Raw genomic sequence first — 24,839 nt, 5'->3', positions numbered from 1 at the left:
CAAAACAGAGATGCTTGTTCTAGGTACTAAGAAACAAAGAGATCTTCTGTTGAATATGACAATTAATCTTAATGGTTGTACAGTCGTCTCAAATAAAACTGTGAAGGACCTCGGCGTTACTCTGGACCCTGATCTCTCTTTTGACGAACATATCAAGACTGTTTCAAGGACAGCTTTATTCCATCTACGTAATACTGCAAAAATCAGAAACTTTCTGTCCAAAAATGATGCAGAAAAATTAATCCATCCATTAATCCATGCTTTTGTTGCTACTACTGCAATGCTCTACTTTCCGGATACCCGGATAAAGCACTAAATAAACTTCAGTTAGTGCTAAATACGGCTGCTAGAATCCTGACTAGAACCAAAACATTTTATCATATTACTCCAGTGCTAGCCTCCCTACAAGGGCTGATTTGAAGATTTTACTGCTAACCTACAAAGCATTACATGAGCTTGCTCCTACCTATCTCTCTGATTTGGTCCTGCCGTACATACCTACATGTACGCTACGGTCACAAGACGCAGGCCTCCTAACTGTCCCTAGAATTTCTAAGCAAACAGCTGGAGGCAGGGCTTTCTCCTATAGAGCTCCATTTTTATGGAACGGTCTGCCTACCCATGTCAGAGACGCAAACTCGGTCTCAAGACTCATCTCTTCAGTGGGTCATATGATTGAGTGTAGTCTGGCCCAGGAGTGGGAAGGTGAACGGAAAGGCTCTGGAGCAACGAACCGCCCTTGCTGTCTCTGCCTGGCCGGTTCCCCTCTTTCCACTGTGATTCTCTGCCTCTAACCCTATTACAGGGGCTGAGTCACTGGCTTACTGGTGCTCTTTCATGCCGTCCCTAGGAGGGGTGCGTCACTTGAGTGGGTTGAGTCACTGATGTGATCTTCCTGTCTGGGTTGGCGCCCCCCCTTGGGATGTGCCGTGGTGGAGATAGTTGTGGGCTATACTCGGCCTTGTCTCAGGATGGTAAGTTGGTGGTTGAAGATATCCCTCTAGTGGTGTGGGGGATGTGCTTTGGCAAAGTGGGGGGGGTTATATCCTTCCTGTTTGGCCCTGTCCGGGGGTGTCATCGGATGGGGCCACAGTGTCCCCTGACCCCTCCTGTCTCAGCCTCCAGTATTTATGCTGCAGTAGTTTATGTGTCGGGGGGCTAGGGTCAGTTTGTTATATCTGGAGTACTTCTCCTGTCTTATCCGGTGTCCTGTGTGAATTTAAGTATGCTCTCTCTAATTCTCTCTTTCTTTCTCTCTCGGAGGACCTGAGCCCTAGGGCCATGCCTCAGGACTACCTGCCATGATGACTCCTTGCTGTCCCCAGTCCACCTGGCCATGCTGCTGCTCCAGTTTCAACTGTTCTGCCTGTGATTATTATTCGACAATGCTGGTCATTTATGAACATTTGAACATCTTGGCCATGTTCTATTATAATCTCCACCCGGCACAGCCAGAAGAGGACTGGCCACCCCACATAGCCTGGTTCCTCTCTAGGTTTCTTCCTAGGTTTTGGCCTTTCTAGGGAGTTTTTCCTAGCCACCGTGCTTCTACACCTGCATTGCTTGCTGTTTGGGGTTTTAGGCTGGGTTTCTGTACAGCACTTTGAGATATGAGCTGATGTATGAAAGGCTATATAAATACATTTGATTTGTACCCTGTCCCACCCTAACACCACCCTGTCTCTGTCCCACCCTAACACCACCCTGCTCCCTGTCCCACCCTAACACCACCCTGTCCCTGTCCCACCCTAACACCACCCGGTCTCTGTCCCACCCTAACACCACCTTGCTCCCTGTCCCACCCTAACACCACCCTGCTCACTGTCTCACCCTGTCCCACCCTGTCTCTGTCCCACCCTAACACCACCCTGTCTCTGTCCCACCCTAACACCACCCTGCTCTCTGTACCACCCTAACACCACCCTGTCTCTGTCCCACCCTAACACCACCCTGTCTCTGTCCCACCCTAACACCACCCTGCTCACTGTCTCATCCTGTCCCAACCTAACACCACCCTGCCCCACCCTAACACCACCCGGTCTCTGTCCCACCCTAACACCACCCTGCCCTACCCTAACACCACCCTGTCTCTGTACCACCCTAACACCACCCTGTACCACCCTAACACCACCCTGTCTCTGTACCACCCTAACACCACCCTGTCTCTGTACCACCCTAACACCACCCTGTCTCTGTACCACCCTAACACCACCCTGTCTCTGTCCCACCCTAACACCACCCTGCTCACTGTCTCATCCTGTCCCAACCTAACACCACCCTGCCCCACCCTAACACCACCCGGTCTCTGTCCCACCCTAACACCACCCTGCCCTACCCTAACACCACCCTGTCTCTGTACCACCCTAACACCACCCTGTACCACCCTAACACCACCCTGTCTCTGTACCACCCTAACACCACCCTGTCTCTGTACCACCCTAACACCACCCTGTCTCTGTACCACCCTAACACCACCCTGTACCCGTACCACCCAAACACCACCCTGTACCACCCTAACATCACCCTGTCTCACCCTAACACCACCCTGTACCACCCAGTCTCTGTGCCACCCTAACACCACTATGTCTCTGTGCCACCCTAACACCACCCTGCTCCCTGTCCCACCCTAACACCACCTTGCTCCCTGTCCCACCCTAACACCACCCTGTACCCTGTCCCACCCTAACACCACATTGCTCCCTGTCCAGCAGCTCAGAATGTGATTACCGCTCCTCTTCCTGCGGTTTATCCCAGTAGTGTCCCGCCGTAACTCCTCTCATCCTGCCAAGCCTGGGACTTAGTGCAATCTTCAGTTGACACACAATCCAGCACCACATACACGGTCAGTGGCAGTGCACCCTGCTCTGCACCACTCCTCTTATGTAATAGGAGTTTCCTCTTCTCTCACAAACAAGACAGGATGACTGTGGGATGTGCAAAGCAGAGATCGCAAGGGCTAACGTTCCAGAACGCGGACAACATTCTAGAATGCAGACAACATTCTATAGTGCTGACAACATTCTATAGTGCTGACAACATTCTATAGTGCCATCAAAGTTCTAGAATGTTAACAAGGTTCTGGAATGCAAATCTTCTAGAAGGTTAACAATGTTCTAGAATATTAACATGAATAACAGCTGTTATAATAGGCTGGGACTTAAAACAGGAAGGAAATGAAGACACTCTTACAGTCCATATACTGGAACTACAACTTACTTTTATTGTAGGTTGATTATAATACACTCATGTTGACATTGGTTATAGAATCACCAGGGAATATAATGATGATCATTACTAATAATAGAATGTGACATTGTGTTCCAAAGCTGTTATGTATACAGTGTTGGTCTGGCTCCTCAGTGACAGCTTGGGTACAGGCTGCTCTGCTCCCCTCCTCTCCTCTCCTGACAGAGTGAGGCTGAGTGGTTGTTGCCAAACCTTTCTCTCTCCCTCTGATGTTTACACTTGTATAACAGCAACATATCCTTCTATATAATAGTGTTGTACTGAACTCTAATCAGTTGAATAACTTGTTCTACATGACGGGTTCAGCTGATGGTGCTCCACTCAAAAGCATAAACCCATGATTCATATAGCATTATTAATAGGTATGTGAATCAAACATTACATCTGAATTTGATTCATATAGTATTATTGACAGGTATGTGAATCAAACATTACATCTGAATTGGATTCATATAGTATTATTGACAGGTATGTGAATCAAACATTACATCTGAATTGGATTCATATAGTATTATTGACAGGTATGTGAATCAAACATTACATCTGAATTGGATTCATATAGTATTATTGACAGGTATGTGAATCAAACATTTCATCTGAATTTGATTCATATAGTATTATTGACAGGTATGTGAATCAAACATTACATCTGAATTTGATTCATATAGTATTATTGACAGGTATGTGAATCAAACATTACATCTGAATTTGATTCATATAGTATTATTGACAGGTATGTGAATCAAACATTACATCTGAATTTGATTCATATAGTATTATTGACAGGTATGTGAATCAAACATTACATCTGAATTTGATTCATATAGTATTATTGACAGGTATGTGAATCAAACATTACATCTGAATTTGATTCATATAGTATTATTGACAGGTATGTGAATCAAACATTTCTGCTCTCTTGCCAACTCCTTATGGAATTGTCAACCCAAACATATTAGCAGGAACAGACTGGCACTCAGGCTCGTCTCAGTATGAGGATGGAAACAGTACATATTGTCTGCATTAACCTTTAGACCAACAGTCCAGACCCTAGGATATACACTGGGCAGTTCAAAGGAAAACTAGAATAAAGCAATTAAGTCAAATAATTTATTCAACAACATTCCCTTTAAATAAGAAAAAGAAGATGGATGATGATGAGCAGCTAGATCAAAGACCTTTGACAGCAGGAACCAAGAGAACCAGCCACTTGGTTATAAAGAAGATGAACGATGATGAGCAGCTAGATCAAAGACCTTTGACAGCAGGAACCAAGAGAACCAGCCACTTGGTTATAAAGAAGATGAAGGATGATGAGCAGCTAGATCAAAGACCCTTGACAGCAGGAACCAAGAGAACCAGCCACTTGGTTATAAAGAAGATGAAGGATGATGAGCAGCTAGATCAAAGACCCTTGACAGCAGGAACCAAGAGAACCAGCCACTTGGTTATAAAGAAGATGGATGATGAACAGCTAGATCAAAGACCTTTGACAGCAGGAACCAAGAGAACCAGCCACTTGGTTATAAAGAAGATGAAGGATGATGAGCAGCTAGATCAAAGACCTTTGACAGCAGGAACCAAGAGAACCAGCCACTTGGTTATAAAGAAGATGAAGGACGATGAGCAGCTAGATCAAAGACCTTTGACAGCAGGAACCAAGAGAACCAGCCACTTGGTTATAAAGAAGATGAAGGACGATGAGCAGCTAGATCAAAGACCTTTGACAGCAGGAACCAAGAGAACCAGCCACTTGGTTATAAAGAAGATGAAGTATGATGAGCAGCTAGATCAAAGACCTTTGACAGCAGGAACCAAGAGAACCAGCCACTTGGTTATAAAGAAGATGAAGGACGATGAGCAGCTAGATCAAAGACCTTTGACAGCAGGAACCAAGAGAACCAGCCACTTGGTTATAAAGAAGATGAAGTATGATGAGCAGCTAGATCAAAGACCTTTGACAGCAGGAACCAAGAGAACCAGCCACTTGGTTATAAAGAAGATGAAGGACGATGAGCAGCTAGATCAAAGACCTTTGACAGCAGGAACCAAGAGAACCAGTCACTTGGTTTCTATAGTAAATATCACCAACAAATAAATAAATCACATGGTATATATATTAAAATATGATAAACTGACTAGTTATGGCTTTGGTTAACTAAAGAAAGCCTACTCTACAGCTGATGAATAAAAACACATTGATTTCAAGTATAGAGTTTCCCCTTTACCATCACCAGGTGGGTTAAAGGAACAGGTGTTTCAGAATACAGAGAAACACCTCCAACTGGGTTCAACATACCGACCTGGGGATCGATTCAATCAGGAGCTCTGTTCATCCCTGGAGCTGTATCGGTATCCCAGTGAGCACAAGACGTACTTTCAACGTTGTTGTTGTTGATATTCCAAGGCTGCATGAAGCCCCGTCTATGAACAGGTCCTGTGTTTCATCAGGTTCAGAGTTATTTTTGCATCATTTATGATTCAGACTTAGATCCAGGGCTGGTGTCGGTGGCTGCAGCTAACATCAACAATCACAATTTACATCCATAATGTTACATGTCTAACAGAAAGCACATACCACGCTACGTTGACAGGTTGAACAACGTAGCTAGAATACTTCATTTTTATAGGTGCATTGGTGCTCCTAAATCCAAATTCCAGGTTGCACAGCAAAATACTTAGGCGCAAATGTAAGTGAAATGTACCCTCTGTAGAGCCCTGCCATGTGGAGGTAATTCATGTGGAGCCAAGCAGAGAGGGTTGGACCTGACAGTGTATCATCAAGAGGGTAGGGCCAGACAGTGTATCATCAAGAGAAGAGGGTTGGACCTGACAGTGTATCGTCAAGAGGGTTGGACCTGACAGTGTATCATCAAGAGGGTTGGACCTGACAGTGTATCATCAAGAGAAGAGGGTAGGGCCTGACAGTGTATCATCAAGAGAAGAGGGTAGGGCCTGACAGTGTATCATCAAGAGAAGAGGGTAGGGCCTGACAGTGTATCATCAAGAGAAGAGGGTAGGGCCTGACAGTGTATCATCAAGAGAAGAGGGTAGGGCCTGACAGTGTATCATCAAGAGAAGAGGGTAGGGCCTGACAGTGTATCATCAAGAGGGTAGGGCCTGACAGTGTATCATCAAGAGGGTAGGGCCTGACAGTGTATCATCAAGAGGGTAGGGCCTGACAGTGTATCATCAAGAGGGTAGGGCCTGACGGTGTATCATCAAGAGAAGAGGGTTGGACCTGACAGTGTATCATCAAGAGGGTAGGGCCAGACAGTGTATCATCAAGAGAAGAGGGTAGGGCCATACAGTGTATCATCAAGAGAAGAGGGTAGGGCCTGACAGTGTATCATCAAGAGGGTAGGGCCTGACGGTGTATCATCAAGAGAAGAGGGTTGGACCTGACAGTGTATCATCAAGAGAAGAGGGTAGGGCCAGACAGTGTATCATCAAGAGAAGAGGGTAGGGCCCAGACAGTGTATCATCAAGAGGGTAGGGCCTGACAGTGTATCATCCAGAGGGTAGGGCCTGACAGTGTATCATCCAGAGGGTAGGGCCTGACAGTGTATCATCCAGAGGGTAGGGCCTGACAGTGTATCATCAAGAGGGTAGGGCCTGACAGAGTATCATCAAGAGGGTAGGGCCTGACAGAGTATCATCAAGAGGGTAGGGCCTGACAGTGTATCATCAAGAGGGTAGGGCCTGACAGTGTATCATCAAGAGGGTAGGGCCTGACAGTGTATCATCAAGAGGGTAGGGCCAGACAGTGTATCATCAAGAGAAGAGGGTAGGGCCCAGACAGTGTATCATCAAGAGGGTAGGGCCTGACAGTGTATCATCCAGAGGGTAGGGCCTGACAGTGTATCATCAAGAGGGTAGGGCCTGACAGTGTATCATCAAGAGGGTAGGGCCTGACAGAGTATCATCAAGAGGGTAGGGCCTGACAGTGTATCATCAAGAGGGTAGGGCCTGACAGTGTATCAACAAGAGAAGAGGGTTGGATTTGAAAGTGTATCATCAAGAGAAGAGGGTTGGACCTGACAGTGTATCATCAAGAGAATAGGGTAGGGCCTGACAGTGCATCAAGAGAAGAGGGTAGGACCTGACAGTGCATCAAGGGAAGAGGGTGGGACCTGGAAGTTCATCAAGAGAAGAGGGTAGGACCTGACAGTTCATCAAGAGAAGAGGGTAGGACCTGACAGTGCAACAAGAGAAGAGGGTAGGACCTGACAGTGCATCAAGAGAAGAGGGTAGGACCTGACAGTGCATCAAGAGAAGAGGGTAGGACCTGACAGTGCATCAAGAGAAGAGGGTAGGACCTGACAGTGCATCAAGAGAAGAGGGTAGGACCTGACAGTGCTTCAAGAGAAGAGGGTGGCACATGACAGTGCATCGTCAGATAGTTATTTCCTGTTTTGATGCTCAGATGATCTAACAATAAAACATTGGTACAGCGTGTGTTGTTGGGACCTCTTAGCGGGGTGCAGGGTTAGAAGCTGGAGCACGGGGCAGGAGGCAGATTCCCTGGGCGGTTTGGGGCTAGGCAGACCCTTCTCAGACCTCTCAGGCCACGGCAGGGGAGGTGCTCCAGAAGCACCAACGTCGTCTGCTGTGGTGTTTGTTGAGAACCACGTCCTCTTTCTCCCTCTCCTTCCTCACCCGCTGGTAGTGGTCCTCCTCCTTCAGGTACCACACTGGGGGCCAGCGGTGCTTCTCAAAATATTCCTGGTTCTCTGGGAGGGAAACACAACACCGACAGACCATCAGACAACATGTAGTGTAGCTACCACAGACTGGGCAGTACAGAACACAGGTGGCAAACTCATTCCATAGAAGGTTTTCACTCTTCCCTTGGACTTGATTGATCCATTAAGGTCACTGATTAGTTAGGCAGTCCAATCACCTTGTTTTCTAGGTCTTCATTAAACACAAATGGAAAGGAAATAACAAAAAGCAGCAGACATTATCAAGAGAAGAGGGTATCTGACAGGAAACACATGAATAGAAGTCCAAAACCAAACTGTTCAGTGTTCACCGTTCATTGATTGTGATTGGTTGTGTGCTGATCAGAACCAGCGGACGAATAACTCACCTGCAGATTTGGCCTTGATCTCTTTGCGATAGTTGGCACAGACATTGTTGTAGTGAGTGCAGATGTGATGTAAGCACCAAGCTGCTAACTGGTTAGCATTATGGAACTGGAAGAAAAACAAAACGAAGGGAAATACATTGAAACCTGCAGAACAATTATCCTATATTTAAAACTGCAGAACAATCATCCTATATTTAAACTGTAGAACAATCATCCTATATTTAAACTGCAGAACAATTATTCTATATTTAAACTGCAGAACAATCATCCTATATTTAAACTGTAGAACAATTATCCTATATTTAAACTGTAGAACAATCATCCTATATTTAAAACCTGCAGAACAATCCTCCTAGGTGAGTACCTCTGTCTATATCCTGTTCTAGTAAACCAACCTGAGCCAGTTCCAGACAGGTGAGTACCTCTGTCTATATCCTGTTCTAGTAAACCAACCTGAGCCAGTTCCAGACAGGTGAGTACCTCTCTGTCTATATCCTGTTCTAGTAAACCAACCTGAGCCAGTTCCAGACAGGTGAGTACTTTGCCGCCTATATCCTGTTCTAGTAAACCAACCTGAGCCAGTCCAGACAGGTGAGTACTTTGCCGCCTATATCCTGTTCTAGTAAACCAACCTGAGCCAGTTCCAGACAGGTGAGTACTTTGCCGCCTATATCCTGTTCTAGTAAACCAACCTGAGCCAGTTCCAGACAGGTGAGTGCTTTGCCGCCTATATCCTGTTCTAGTAAACCAACCTGAGCCAGTTCCAGACAGGTGAGTACCTCTCTGTCTATATCCTGTTCTAGTAAACCAACCTGAGCCAGTTCCAGACAGGTGAGTACCTCTCTGTCTATATCCTGTTCTAGTAAACCAACCTGAGTCAGTTCCAGATAGGTGAGTACCTCTCTGTCTATATCCTGTTCTAGTAAACCAACCTGAGCCAGTTCCGGACAGGTGAGTACCTCTCGGTCTATATCCTGTTCTAGTAAACCAACCTGAGCCAGTTCCAGATAGGTGAGTACCTCTGTCTATATCCTGTTCTAGTAAACCAACCTGAGCCAGTTCCAGACAGGTGAGCACTTCGCCGTTTATATCCTGTTCTAGTAAACCAACCTGAGCCAGTTCCAGATAGGTGAGCACTTCGCCGTCTATATCCTGTCCATCTTTGGAGGCTTTCACCAGCTCACTCACAGCATAGTGTTCTGTGGAGCAGACAGAGAACCTCTTCAGACAACCTTTATAATAAACTACACAGAGTTTCAGAACCAGAGTTGAAACCAGTATTCTATAGACGATGCTTCACGGTCACAAGGCACCCAAGAAAAACAATACAGAAAGGGTTAAAAAGGGTTCACTCCAGCAGTATGCAATCCCAGCTACCGCAGCACTGTAGTTACAGTTTTAATACTGTAGTAATACTGTAACTACAATGACACAGGTACAAATACACTATGAATCTCAGAATACTCTCCGGGGCCAGAGGACGTCTCCGGGGCCAGAGGACGTCTCCGGGGCCAGAGGACGTCTCCGGGGCCAGAGGACGTCTCCGGGGCCAGAGGACGTCTCCGGGGCAGAGGACGTCTCCGGGGCCAGAGGACGTCTCCGGGGCAGAGGACGTCTCCGGGGCAGAGGATGTCTCCAACATGGCATCCTAGTCCCTTTTGACCAGAGCCTTAGGGCACTATAAAGGGAATAGGGTACTATTGTGGACACATCCTCCCCTTTGGGCCTTGTTCAACAGTAGGGCACTATAAAGGGAATAGGGTCATTCTGGACACAACCTCCCCTTGTGCCTTGTCAACAGTAGGGCACTATAAAGGGAATAGGGTCATTCTGGACACAACATCCCCCTTGTGCCTTGTTCAACAGCAGGGCACTATAAAGGGAATAGGGTACTATTGTGGACACATCCTCCCCCTTTGGGCCTTGTTCAACAGTAGGGCACTATAAAGGGAATAGGGTACTATTGTGGACACATCCAGAGCTGTGCTGCACTTTTTTCATGTTTTTCTCCTCTACCATTGACTTCTCGTGTTGTTGATGTTTCCATTCTGTTTGGTATGTTGTTGTTGTTGTTTCCATTCTGTTTGGTATGTTGTTGTTGTTGATGTTTCCATTCTGTTTGGTATGTTGTTGTTGTTGATGTTTCCATTCTGTTTGGTATGTTGTTGTTGTTGATGTTTCCATTCCGTTTGGTATGTTGTTGTTGTTGTGGTTTCCATTCTGTTTGGTATGTTGTTGTTGTTGTGGTTTCCATTCTGTTTGGTATGTTGTTGTTGTTGATGTTTCCATTCTGTTTGGTATGTTGTTGTTGATGTTTCCATTCCGTTTGGTATGTTGTTGTTGTTGTCGTTTCCATTCCGGTTGGTATGTTGTTGTTGTTGTTGATGTTTCCATTCCGTTTGGTATGTTGTTGTTGATGTTTCCATTCTGTTTGGTATGTTGTTGTTGTTGTGGTTTCCATTCTGTTTGGTATGTTGTTGTTGTTGTTTCCATTCCGGTTGGTATGTTGTTGTTGTTGATGTTTCCATTCTGTTTGGTATGTTGTTGTTGTTGTTGTTGTTGTTTCCATTCTGTTTGGTATGTTGTTGTTGTTGATGTTTCCATTCTGTTTGGTATGTTGTTGTTGTTGATGTTTCCATTCTGTTTGGTATGTTGTTGTTGTTGATGTTTCCATTCTGTTTGGTATGTTGTTGTTGTTGATGTTTCCATTCTGTTTGGTATGTTGTTGTTGTTGATGTTTCCATTCTGTTTGGTATGTTGTTGTTGTTGATGTTTCCATTCTGTTTGGTATGTTGTTGTTGTTGATGTTTCCATTCTGTTTGGTATGTTGTTGTTGTTGTTGTTTCCATTCCGGTTGGTATGTTGTTGTTGTTGATGTTTCCATTCCGGTTGGTATGTTGTTGTTGTTGTTGTTTCCATTCCGGTTGGTATGTTGTTGTTGTTGATGTTTCCATTCCGGTTGGTATGTTGTTGTTGTTGATGTTTCCATTCCGGTTGGTATGTTGTTGTTGTTGATGTTCGCACTTCGGCCGCAGGTTGTATAACTTTTCATTACATTTCACTATAGTACAACGGTCTGATTTGTCTAATCTTAGCAATTTCTTCTTAGCTAGCTACATAGCCGTCTTTGTATCAAAGATAATTGCGTTATTATCGTATTTCGTCGTCCTAACGCAGTCTACACTGCCCAGCAGCTAGCCAGCTAGCTAACGTCCACCGTCTATCGAATAGCAGCACTCAAAACCATTACACTCAACTGAATGACCTGATTAGTGTAGTGTTAGCTAGCTACATAGTTGTCTTTGCTGTCTTCGTATCCAAGATAATTGTGTAGTTTAGAGTGTGTAGTCTTAGAGTGATTATCTTAACTTACCTAGGTTAGCTAGCCAGCTATTTGACGCCCTTAACGTAGGAGACTCTGCTAGCTAGCCAACAGCTAGCCAACGTCCACTTCCTCACTCAACAAAACGGTCTCACTTCGCTTCGCTCCACAGGTAGTACCACATTTTCATTTCATTACAGTACAACGGTTTGATTTGTTTGATCGTAGCTAGCTACATAGCTAGCTACATAGCCGTCTTTGTATCAAAGATAATTGTGTAGTCTAGAGCGATTTTCTAGGTTAGCTAGCCAGCTATTGTCGTTCTTTTAACGCAACGCAACGTAATCAACACTGCTAGCTAGCCAGCTAGCCTAGCCTACAAAGTCAACAACGCCAGCTACTGCCTACTTAAGCAGTACTGTATCATTTTAATCATTTTAGTCAATAAGATTCTTGCTACGTAAGCTTAACTTTCTGAACATTCGAGACGTGTAGTCCACTTGTCATTCCAATCTCCTTTGCATTAGCGTAGCCTCTTCTGTAGCCTGTCAACTATGTGTCTGTCTATCCCTGTTCTCTCCTCTCTGCACAGACCATACAAACGCTCCACACCGCGTGGCCGCGGCCACCCTAACCTGGTGGTCCCAGCGCGCACGACCCACGTGGAGTTCCAGGTCTCCGGTAGCCTCTGGAACTGCCGATCTGCGGCCAACAAGGCAGAGTTCATCTCAGCCTATGCCTCCCTCCAGTCCCTCGACTTCTTGGCACTGACGGAAACATGGATCACCACAGATAACACTGCTACTCCTACTGCTCTCTCTTCGTCCGCCCACGTGTTCTCGCACACCCCGAGAGCTTCTGGTCAGCGGGGTGGTGGCACCGGGATCCTCATCTCTCCCAAGTGGTCATTCTCTCTTTCTCCCCTTACCCATCTGTCTATCGCCTCCTTTGAATTCCATGCTGTCACAGTTACCAGCCCTTTCAAACTTAACATCCTTATCATTTATCGCCCTCCAGGTTCCCTCGGAGAGTTCATCAATGAGCTTGATGCCTTGATAAGCTCCTTTCCTGAGGACGGCTCACCTCTCACAGTTCTGGGCGACTTTAACCTCCCCACGTCTACCTTTGACTCATTCCTCTCTGCCTCCTTCTTTCCACTCCTCTCCTCTTTTGACCTCACCCTCTCACCTTCCCCCCCTACTCACAAGGCAGGCAATACGCTCGACCTCATCTTCACTAGATGCTGTTCTTCCACTAACCTCATTGCAACTCCCCTCCAAGTCTCCGACCACTACCTTGTATCCTTTTCCCTCTCATCCAACACTTCCCACACTGCCCCTACTCGGATGGTATCGCGCCGTCCCAACCTTCGCTCTCTCTCCCCCGCTACTCTCTCCTCTTCCATCCTATCATCTCTTCCCTCTGCTCAAACCTTCTCCAACCTATCTCCTGATTCTGCCTCCTCAACCCTCCTCTCCTCCCTTTCTGCATCCTTTGACTCTCTATGTCCCCTATCCTCCAGGCCGGCTCGGTCCTCCCCCCGCTCCGTGGCTCGACGACTCATTGCGAGCTCACAGAACAGGGCTCCGGGCAGCCGAGCGGAAATGGAGGAAAACTCGCCTCCCTGCGGACCTGGCATCCTTTCACTCCCTCCTCTCTACATTTTCCTCTTCTGTCTCTGCTGCTAAAGCCACTTTCTACCACTCTAAATTCCAAGCATCTGCCTCTAACCCTAGGAAGCTCTTTGCCACCTTCTCCTCCCTCCTGAATCCTCCTCCCCCTCCCCCTCCTCCCTCTCTGCAGACGACTTCGTCAACCATTTTGAAAAGAAGGTCGACGACATCCGATCCTCGTTTGCTAAGTCAAACGACACCGCTGGTTCTGCTCACACTGCCCTACCCTGTGCTCTGACCTCTTTCTCCCCTCTCTCTCCAGATGAAATCTCGCGTCTTGTTACGGCCGGCCGCCCAACAACCTGCCCGCTTGACCCTATCCCCTCCTCTCTTCTCCAGACCATTTCCGGAGACCTTCTCCCCTACCTCACCTCGCTCATCAACTCATCCCTGACCGCTGGCTACGTCCCTTCCGTCTTCAAGAGAGCGAGAGTTGCACCCCTTCTGAAAAAACCTACACTCGATCCCTCCGATGTCAACAACTACAGACCAGTATCCCTTCTTTCTTTTCTCTCCAAAACTCTTGAACGTGCCGTCCTTGGCCAGCTCTCCCGCTATCTCTCTCAGAATGACCTTCTTGATCCAAATCAGTCAGGTTTCAAGACTAGTCATTCAACTGAGACTGCTCTTCTCTCTGTATCACGGAGGCGCTCCGCACTGCTAAAGCTAACTCTCTCTCCTCTGCTCTCATCCTTCTAGACCTATCGGCTGCCTTCGATACTGTGAACCATCAGATCCTCCTCTCCACCCTCTCCGAGTTGGGCATCTCCGGCGCGGCCCACGCTTGGATTGCGTCCTACCTGACAGGTCGCTCCTACCAGGTGGCGTGGCGAGAATCCGTCTCCTCACCACGTGCTCTCACCACTGGTGTCCCCCAGGGCTCTGTTCTAGGCCCTCTCCTATTCTCGCTATACACCAAGTCACTTGGCTCTGTCATAACCTCACATGGTCTCTCCTATCATTGCTATGCAGACGACACACAATTAATCTTCTCCTTTCCCCCTTCTGACGACCAGGTGGCGAATCGCATCTCTGCATGTCTGGCAGACATATCAGTGTGGATGACGGATCATCACCTCAAGCTGAACCTCGGCAAGACGGAGCTGCTCTTCCTCCCGGGGAAGGACTGCCCGTTCCATGATCTCGCCATCACGGTCGACAACTCCATTGTGTCCTCCTCCCAGAACGCTAAGAACCTTGGCGTGATCCTGGACAACACCCTGTCGTTCTCAACTAACATCAAGGCGGTGGCCCGTTCCTGTAGGTTCATGCTCTACAACATCCGCAGAGTACGACCCTGCCTCACACAGGAAGCGGCGCAGGTCCTAATCCAGGCACTTGTCATCTCCCGTCTGGATTACTGCAACTCGCTGTTGGCTGGGCTCCCTGCCTGTGCCATTAAACCCCTACAGCTCATCCAGAACGCCGCAGCCCGTCTGGTGTTCAACCTTCCCAAGTTCTCTCACGTCACCCCGCTCCTCCGCTCTCTCCACTGGCTTCCAGTTGAGGCTCGCATCCGCTACAAGACCATGGTGCTTGCCTACGGAGCTGTGAGGGGAACGGCACCTCAGTACCTCCAGGCTCTGATCAGGCCCTACACCCAAACAAGGGCACTGCGTTCATCCACCTCTGGCCTGCTCGCCTCCCTACCACTGAGGAAGTACAGTTCCCGCTCAGCCCAGTCAAAACTGTTCGCTGCTCTGGCCCCCCAATGGTGGAACAAACTCCCTCACGACGCCAGGACAGCGGAGTCAATCACCACCTTCCGGAAACACCTGAAACCCCACCTCTTTAAGGAATACCTAGGATAGGATAAAGTAATCCTTCTCACCCCCCTTAAAAGATTTAGATGCACTATTGTAAAGTGGCAGTTCCACTGGATGTCATAAGGTGAACGCACCAATTTGTTAGTCGCTCTGGATAAGAGCGTCTGCTAAATGACCTAAATGTAAATGTAAATGTTTCCATTCTGTTTGGTATGTTGTTGTTGTTGATGTTTCCATTCCGGTTGGTATGTTGTTGTTGTTGTTGATGTTTCCATTCTGTTTGGTATGTTGTTGTTGATGTTTCCATTCTGTTTGGTATGTTGTTGTTGATGTTTCCATTCCGTTTGGTATGTTGTTGTTGTTTCCATTCTGTTTGGTATGTTGTTGTTGTTGTTGATGTTTCCATTCTGTTTGGTATGTAGTTGTTGTTGTTTCCATTCTGTTTGGTATGTTGTTGTTGTTGATGTTTCCATTCTGTTTGGTTTGTTGTTGTTGTTGATGTTTCCATTCTGTTTGGTATGTTGTTGTTGATGTTTCCATTCCGTTTGGTATGTTGTTGTTGTTGTTGATGTTTCCATTCCGTTTGGTATGTTGTTGTTGTTGATGATGTTTCCATTCTGTTTGGTATGTTGTTGTTTTTGTTGTTGTTTCCATTCCGTTTGGTTTGTTGTTGTTGTTGTTGTTTCCATTCCCCGCTCCTCAGCCAGTGTCCCCTGATCGACCCCGCTCCTCAGCCAGTGTGTCCTGATCGACCCCGCTCCTCAGCCAGTGTCCCCTGATCGACCCCGCTCCTCAGCCAGTGTCCCCTGATCGACCCCGCTCCTCAGCCAGTGTCCCCTGATCGACCCCGCTCCTCAGCCAGTGTCCCCTGATCGACCCCGCTCCTCAGCCAGTGTCCCCTGATCGACCCCGCTCCTCAGCCAGTGTCCCCTGATCGACCCCGCTCCTCAGCCAGTGTCCCCTGATCGACCCCGCTCCTCAGCCAGTGTCCCCTGATCGACCCCGCTCCTCAGCCAGTGTCCCCTGATCGACCCCGCTCCTCAGCCAGTGTCCCCTGATCGACCCCGCTCCTCAGCCAGTGTCCCCTGATCGACCCCGCTCCTCAGCCAGTGTCCCCTGATCGACCCCGCTCCTCAGCCAGTGTCCCCTGTTCGACCCCGCTCCTCAGCCAGTGTCCCCTGATCGACCCCGCTCCTCAGCCAGTGTGGTCCTGATCGACCCCGCTCCTCAGCCAGTGTGTCCTGATCGACCCCGCTCCTCAGCCAGTGTCCCCTGATCGACCCCGCTCCTCAGCCAGTGTCCCCTGATCGACCCCGCTCCTCAGCCAGTGTCCCCTGATCGACCCCGCTCCTCAGCCAGTGTGTCCTGATCGACCCCGCTCCTCAACCAGTGTCCTGATCGACCCCGCTCCTCAACCAGTGTCCTGATCGACCCCGCTCCTCAGCCAGTGTCCTGATCGACCCCGCTCCTCAGCCAGTGTCCCCTGATCGACCCCGCTCCTCAGCCAGTGTCCCCTGATCGACCCCGCTCCTCAGCCAGTGTCCCCTGATCGACCCCGCTCCTCAGCCAGTGTCCCCTGATCGACCCCGCTCCTCAGCCAGTGTCCCCTGATCGACCCCGCTCCTCAGCCAGTGTCCCCTGATCGACCCCGCTCCTCAGCCAGTGTCCCCTGATCGACCCGCTCCTTAGCCAGCGTGTCCTGATCGACCCCGCTCCTCAGCCAGCGTGTCCTGATCGACCCCGCTCCTCAGCCAGCGTGTCCTGATTGACCCCGCTCCTCAGCCAGTGTGTCCTGATCGACCCCGCTCCTCAGCCAGTGTCCCCTGATCGACCCCGCTCCTCAGCCAGTGTCCCCTGATCGACCCCGCTCCTCAGCCAGTGTCCCCTGATCGACCCTGCTCCTCAGCCAGTGTCCCCTGATCGACCCTGCTCCTCAGCCAGTGTCCCCTGATCGACCCTGCTCCTCAGCCAGTGTCCCCTGATCGACCCCGCTCCTCAGCCAGTGTCCCCTGATCGACCCTGCTCCTCAGCCAGTGTCCCCTGATCGACCCTGCTCCTCAGCCAGTGTGTCCTGATCGACCCCGCTCCTCAGCCAGTGTCCCCTGATCGACCCCGCTCCTCAACCAGTGGATTTCGAACAAACAATCTGTCAACACTATGAATTTATGAATGATCCAGAATGCACTGAGGAGTCAATTTAGGAACACCCCCTTAGAGAGATGGGACATTGGAGTTCTGCATTGTGATGCACTGCAGCGATGTTATCTCCCCATTGACATTACATGGGGATATTGAATGCTATGTAACTGAAGGTCTAGAACTAGAACAATATTCTACAGTCTAAAAGCCCAAATCTCGAAACAGATGGCTCTGGGCAGAGCAGACTGCTGATGGATCAAGCACCTGTGAGGGCGGTCAAGTCTGGGGAGACAGTCTGTTAACCAGGGTTATGGTTAGTACCTGTCAGAGCAGTCAGTCTGGGGAGACAGTCTCTTAGCCAGGGTTAGTACCTGTCAGAGCAGTCAGTCTGGGGAGACAGTCTGTTAACCAGGGTTATGGTTAGTACCTGTCAGAGCAGTCAGTCTGGGGAGACAGTCTGTTAGCCAGGGTTATGGTTAGTACCTGTCAGAGCTGGCAGTCTGGGGAGACAGTCTCTTAGCCAGGGTTATGGTTAGTACCTGTCAGAGCAGTCAGTCTGGGGAGACAGAGTCTGTTAGCCAGGGTTAGTACCTGTCAGAGCAGTCAGTCTGGGGAGACAGTCTGTTAGCCAGGGTTAGTACCTGTCAGAGCAGTCAGTCTGGGGAGACAGTCTCTTAGCCAGGGTTATGGTTAGTACCTGTCAGAGCAGTCAGTCTGGGGAGACAGTCTCTTAGCCAGGGTTATGGTTAGTACCTGTCAGAGCAGTCAGTCTGGGGAGACAGTCTCTTAGCCAGGGTTATGGTTAGTACCTGTCAGAGCAGTCAGTCTGGGGAGACAGTCTGTTAGCCAGGGTTATGGTTAGTACCTGTCAGAGCAGTCAGTCTGGAGGAGTCAGTCAGGGTTATGGTTAGTACCTGTCAGAGCAGTCAGTCTGGGGAGACAGTCTGTTAGCCAGGGTTATGGTTAGTACCTGTCAGAGCAGTCAGTCTGGGGAGACAGTCTGTTAGCCAGGGTTATGGTTAGTACCTGTCAGAGCAGTCAGTCTGGGGAGACAGTCTGTTAGCCAGGGTTATGGTTAGTACCTGTCAGAGCAGTCAGTCTGGGGAGACAGTCTCTTAGCCAGGGTTATGGTTAGTACCTGTCAGAGCAGTCAGTCTGGGGAGACAGTCTCTTAGCCAGGGTTATGGTTAGTACCTGTCAGAGCAGTCAGTCTGGGGAGACAGTCTGTTAGCCAGGGTTATGGGTAGTACCTGTCAGAGCAGTCAGTCTGAGGAGACAGTCTCTTAGCCAGGGTTATGGTTAGTACCTGTCAGAGCAGTCAGTCTGGGGAGACAGTCTGTTAGCCAGGGTTATGGTTAGTACCTGTCAGAGCTGGCAGTCTGGGGAGACAGTCTGTTAGCCAGGGTTAGTACCGGTCAGAGCAGTCAGTCTGGGGAGACAGTCTCTTAGCCAGGGTTAGTACCTGTCAGAGCAGTCAGTCTGGGGAGACAGAGTCTGTTAGCCAGGGTTATGGTTAGTACCTGTCAGAGCAGTCAGTCTGGGGAGACAGTCTGTTAACCAGGGTTATGGTTAGTACCTGTCAGAGCAGTCAGTCTGGGGAGACAGTCTGTTAGCCAGGGTTAGTACCTGTCAGAGCAGTCAGTCTGGGGAGACAGTCTCTTAGCCAGGGTTATGGTTAGTACCTGTCAGAGCAGTCAGTCTGGGGAGACAGTCTCTTAGCCAGGGTTATGGTTAGTACCTGTCAGAGCAGTCAGTCTGGGGATACAGTCTCTTAGCCAGGGTTATGGTTAGTACCGGTCAGAGCAGTCAGTCTGGGGAGACAGTCTGTTAGCCAGGGTTAGTACCTGTCAGAGCAGTCAGTCTGGGGAGACAGTCTCTTAGCCAGGGTTATGGTTAGTACCTGTCAGAGCAGTCAGTCTGGGGAGACAGTCTCTTAGCCAGGGTTATGGTTAGTACCTGTCAGAGCAGTCAGTCTGGGGATACAGTCTCTTAGCCAGGGTTATGGTTAGTACCTGTCAGAGCAGTCAGTCTGGGGATACAGTCTCTTAGCCAGGGTTATGGTTAGTACCTGTCAGAGCAGTCAGTCTGGGGAGACAGTCTGTTAGCCAGGGTTATGGTTAGTACCGGTCAGAGCAGTCAGTCTGGGGAGACAGTCTCTTAGCCAGGGTTAGTACCTGTCAGAGCAGTCAGTCTGGGGAGACAGAGTCTGTTAGCCAGGGTTATGGTTAGTACCTGTCAGAGCAGTCAGTCTGGGGAGACAGTCTGTTAACCAGGGTTATGGTTAGTACCTGTCAGAGCAGTCAGTCTGGGGAGACAGTCTGTTAACCAGGGTTATGGTTAGTACCTGTCAGAGCAGTCTGGGGATACAGTCTCTTAGCCAGGGTTATGGTTAGTACCTGTCAGAGCAGTCAGTCTGGGGATACAGTCTCTTAGCCAGGGTTATGGTTAGTACCTGTCAGAGCAGTCAGTCTGGGGATACAGTCTCTTAGCCAGGGTTATGGTTAGTACCTGTCAGAGCAGTCAGTCTGGGGAGACAGTCTGTTAGCCAGGGTTATGGTTAGTACCGGTCAGAGCAGTCAGTCTGGGGAGACAGTCTGTTAGCCAGGGTTAGTACCGGTCAGAGCAGTCAGTCTGGGGAGACAGTCTCTTAGCCAGGGTTAGTACCTGTCAGAGCAGTCAGTCTGGGGAGACAGAGTCTGTTAACCAGGGTTATGGTTAGTACCTGTCAGAGCAGTCAGTCTGGGGAGACAGTCTGTTAACCAGGGTTATGGTTAGTACCTGTCAGAGCAGTCAGTCTGGGGAGACAGTCTGTTAGCCAGGGTTATGGTTAGTACCTGTCAGGGCAGTCAGTCTGGGGAGACAGTCTGTTAGCCAGGGTTAGTACCTGTCAGAGCAGTCAGTCTGGGGAGACAGTCTGTTAGCCAGGGTTAGTACCTGTCAGAGCAGTCAGTCTGGGGAGTCTGTTAACCAGGGTTATGGTTAGTACCTGTCAGAGCAGTCAGTCTGGGGAGACAGTCTGTTAGCCAGGGTTAGTACCTGTCAGAGCAGTCAGTCTGGGGAGACAGTCTCTTAGCCAGGGTTATGGTTAGTACCTGTCAGAGCAGTCAGTCTGGGGAGACAGAGTCTGTTAGCCAGGGCCGTCAGCTCCATAGGGTCCAGCTCTGCCATGGGACAAAGCTGATTGGTGTAGAGATACTCCAGAACAGCCTGCATACACACCCTGCTGGTGCCTGGGAACGAGACCTAAACACACAGACACACACGCAGGCAGACACAGACACACACAGGAAAGAACAGAGACAAATCATTTGACAACATCTAAATGTCCTGTTTCAATGTCAGTAAAGACCAACATTAGAGACTACAGGGGCTCTGTAGACTACAGAGGCCCTGTAAAGACTAGCAGCAGACTACAGAGGCTCTGTAAAGACTACAGAGGCCCTGTGAAGACTAGCAGCAGACTACAGAGGCCCTGTGAAGACTAGCAGCAGACTACAGAGGCTCTGTAAAGACTACAGAGGCCCTGTGAAGACTAGCAGCAGACTACAGAGGCTCTGTAAAGACTAGCAGCAGACTAGAGGCTCTGTAAAAACTAGGACACCGGGTAGTAGCTTGCTACCACACTAAAATAAAGATGTCCCCATGGTTATAAAGAGAGAGGTAGTGTTAGACTGTGCTTCTACACCTGCATTGCTTGCTGTTTGGGGTTTTAGGCTGGGTTTCTGTACAGCACTTTGAGATATCAGCTGATGTACGAAGGGCTATATAAATACATTTGATTTGATTTTATTTGATTTAGCCTGCTGGTCTGCCTGTTAGCCTGCTGATCTGCCTGCTGGTCTGCCTGTTAGCCTGCTGGTCTGCCTGTTAGCCTGCTGGTCTGCCTGCCCGAGAGCAGTGAAACAGAACAGGACTCTGTTCAGAGAGAGGTAGTGTTAGCCTGCTGGTCTGCCTGTTAGCCTGCTGGTCTGCCTGCTGGTCTGCCTGCTGGTCTGCCTGTTGGCCTGCCTGCTGGTCTGCCTGCTGGTCTGCCTGCTGGTCTGCCTGTTGGCCTGCCTGCTGGTCTGCCTGTTGGTCTGCCTGCTGGCCTGCTGGTCTGCCTGTTAGCCTGCTGGTCTGCCTGTTAGCCTGCCTGCCTGAGAGCAGTGAAACAGAACAGGACTCTGTGTTCAGACAGTGTCCTTGTCCTAATGGCTATTTAAAGATCTCTGAATGATGTCTATTTTTACTCGTTACTCTGATGAACCTGTCATGTCACTGTTCCTACTGCTACCTGAACTGGAGATAACATCCCATATCCCCTATGGATCCTGGTCAACATCCCATATTCCCTATGGATCCTGGTCAACTGGAGACAACATCCCATTCCCTATGGATCCTGGTCCCCTGGAGACAACATCCCATATTCCCTATGGATCCTGGTCCCCTGGAGACAACATCCCATATTCCCTATGGATCCTGGTCCCCTGGAGACAACATCCCATATTCCCTATGGATCCTGGTCAACTGGAGACAACATCCCATATTCCCTATGGATCCTGGTCAACTGGAGACAACATCCCATATTCCCTATGGATCCTGGTCAACTGGAGACAACATCCCATATTCCCTATGGATCCTGGTCCCCTGGAGACAACATCCCATATTCCCTATGGATCCTGGTCAACTGGAGACAACATCCCATATTCCCTATGGATCCTGGTCAACATCCCATATTCCCTATGGATCCTGGTCAACTGGAGACAACATCCCATATTCCCTATGGATCCTGGTCAACTGGAGACAACATCTCATATTCCCTATGGATCCTGGTCCCCTGGAGACAACATCCCATATTCCCTATGGATCCTGGTCAACTGGAGACAACATCCCATTCCCTATGGATCCTGGTCAACTGGAGACAACATCCCCTATTCCCTATGGATCCTGGTCAACATCCCATATTCCCTATGGATCCTGGTCAACTGGAGACAACATCCCCTATTCCCTATGGATCCTGGTCAACATCCCATATTCCCTATGGATCCTGGTCAACATCCCATTTCCCTATGGATCCTGGTCAACATCCCATATTCCCTATGGATCCTGGTCAACTGGAGACAACATCCCATATTTCCTATGGATCCTAGTCAACTGGAGACAACATCCCATATTCCCTATGGACCCTGGTCAACTGGAGACAACATCCCATATTCCCTATGGATCCTGGTCAACTGGAGACAACATCCCATATTCCCTATGGATCCTGGTCAACTGGAGACAACATCCCATATCCCCTATGGATCCTGGTCAACTGGAGACAACATCCCATATCCCCTATGGATCCTGGTCAACATCCCAAATTCTCTATGGATCCTGGTCAACTGGAGACAACATCCCATATTCCCTATGGATCCTGGTCAACATCCCATATTCCCTATGGATCCTGGTCAACATCCGATATTCCCTATGGATCCTGGTCAACATCCCATATTCCCTATGGATCCTGGTCAACATCCCATATTCCCTATGGATCCTGGTCAACTGGAGACAACATCCTCTTCCCTATATTCCCTATGGATCCTGGTCAACAGGAGACAACATCCCATATTCCCTATGGATCCTGGTCAACTGGAGACAACATCCCATATTCCCTATGGATCCTGGTCAACTGGAGACAACATCCCATATCCCCTATGGATCCGGGTCAACTGGAGACAACATCCCATATTCCCTATGGATCCTGGTCAACATCCCATATTCCCTATGGACCCTGGTCAACTGGAGACAACATCCCATATTCCCTATGGATCCTGGTCAACATCCCATATTCCCTATGGATCCTGGTCAACATCCCATATTCCCTATGGATCCTGGTCAACTGGAGACAACATCCCATATTCCCTATGGATCCTGGTCAACATCCCATATCCCCTATGGATCCTGGTCAACATCCCATATTCCCTATGGATCCTGGTCAACATCCCATATTCCCTATGGATCCTGGTCAACTGGAGACAACATCCCATATTCCCTATGGATCCTGGTCAACTGGAGACAACATCCCATATTCCCTATGGATCCTGGTCAACTGGAGACAACATCCCATATCCCCTATGGATCCTGGTCAACATCCCATATCCCCTATGGATCCTGGTCAACATCCCATATTCCCTATGGATCCTGGTCAACTGGAGACAACATCCCATATTCCCTATGGATCCTGGTCAACATCCCATATCCCCTATGGATCCTGGTCAACATCCCATATTCCCTATGGATCCTGGTCAACATCCCATATTCCCTATGGATCCTGGTCAACTGGAGACAACATCCCATATTCCCTATGGATCCTGGTCAACTGGAGACAACATCATCTTCCCTATATTCCCTATGGATCCTGGTCAACAGGAGACAACATCCCATATTTCCTATGGATCCTGGTCAACTGGAGACAACATCCCATATTTCCTATGGATCCTGGTCAACTGGAGACAACATCCCATATTTCCTATGGATCCTGGTCAACTGGAGACAACATCCCATATTTCCTATGGATCCTGGTCCCCTGGAGACAACATCCCATTCCCTATATTTCCTATGGATCCTGGTCCCCTGGAGACAACATCGCATTCCCTATATTCCCTATGGATCCTGGTCAACATCCCATATTTCCTATGGATCCTGGTCAACTGGAGACAACATCCCATATTTCCTATGGATCCTGGTCCCCTGGAGACAACATCCCATTCCCTATATTCCCTATGGATCCTGGTCAACATCCCATATTTCCTATGGATCCTGGTCAACTGAAGGAACCTCCTAACACAGCACCCTAACCCCAACACTAGATATTACTCTGTGTTGTCGACTCACCTCGTTGTTAGCACTCTCTATGAAGGACCCTCCTAACACAGCACCCTAACCCCAACACTAGATATTACTCTGTGTTGTCGACTCACCTCGTTGTTAACACTCTCTATGAAGGACCCTCCTAACACAGCACCCTAACCCCAACACTAGATATTACTCTGTGTTGTCGACTCACCTCGTTGTTAACACTCTCTATGAAGGACCCTCCTAACACAGCACCCTAACCCCAACACTAGATATTACTCTGTGTTGTCGACTCACCTCGTTGTTAACACTCTATGAAGGACCCTCCTAACACAGCACCCTAACCCCAACACTAGATATTACTCTGTGTTGTCGACTCACCTCGTTGTTAACACTCTCCATGAAGGACCCTCCTAACACAGCACCCTAAACCCAACACTAGATATTACTCTGTGTTGTCGACTCACCTCGTTGTTAACACTCTCTATGAAGGACCCTCCTAACACAGCACCCTAACCCCAACACTAGATATTACTCTGTGTTGTCGACTCACCTCGTTGTTAGCACTTTCCATGAAGGACCCTCCGAACACAGCAGCCATCCAATCACAGGAGGAGATGAGCAGAGGTCTGTGAGCATTGATGGTTCCATCCTCCAACCTGAAGGTGACGTCTGAGACAGAGACATTATAACAACAACCTGAAGGTGACGTCTGAGACATTATAACAACAACCTGAAGGTGACGTCTGAGACATTATAACAACAACCTGAAGGTGACGTCTGAG

General features: G+C 48.8%; 1 protein-coding gene across 1 annotated transcript in view; it reads right to left on the bottom strand.

Annotated features, from left to right (window-relative positions):
• Positions 1-3,197: 3,197 nt before the first annotated feature.
• The window catches only part of rhobtb1 (Rho related BTB domain containing 1), a 55,871-nt gene continuing 34,229 nt past the window's right edge, over positions 3,198-24,839 (bottom strand). The window contains exons 7-11 of the mRNA XM_065022914.1: positions 24,608-24,726; positions 20,331-20,481; positions 9,449-9,537; positions 8,339-8,444; positions 3,198-7,979 (exon numbers count right to left, since the gene is read on the bottom strand). Of these exons, the coding sequence (XP_064878986.1) occupies positions 7,810-7,979; positions 8,339-8,444; positions 9,449-9,537; positions 20,331-20,481; positions 24,608-24,726 (635 nt within the window). The 3' untranslated portion in view covers positions 3,198-7,809. The remainder of the gene's footprint in view (positions 7,980-8,338; positions 8,445-9,448; positions 9,538-20,330; positions 20,482-24,607; positions 24,727-24,839) is intronic.

The sequence above is a fragment of the Oncorhynchus nerka genome, linkage group LG10 (genome assembly GCF_034236695.1).
Source record: "Oncorhynchus nerka isolate Pitt River linkage group LG10, Oner_Uvic_2.0, whole genome shotgun sequence".
Lineage (NCBI taxonomy): Eukaryota > Metazoa > Chordata > Actinopteri > Salmoniformes > Salmonidae > Oncorhynchus > Oncorhynchus nerka.
This window is presented reverse-complemented; position numbering and strand designations above follow the sequence as displayed.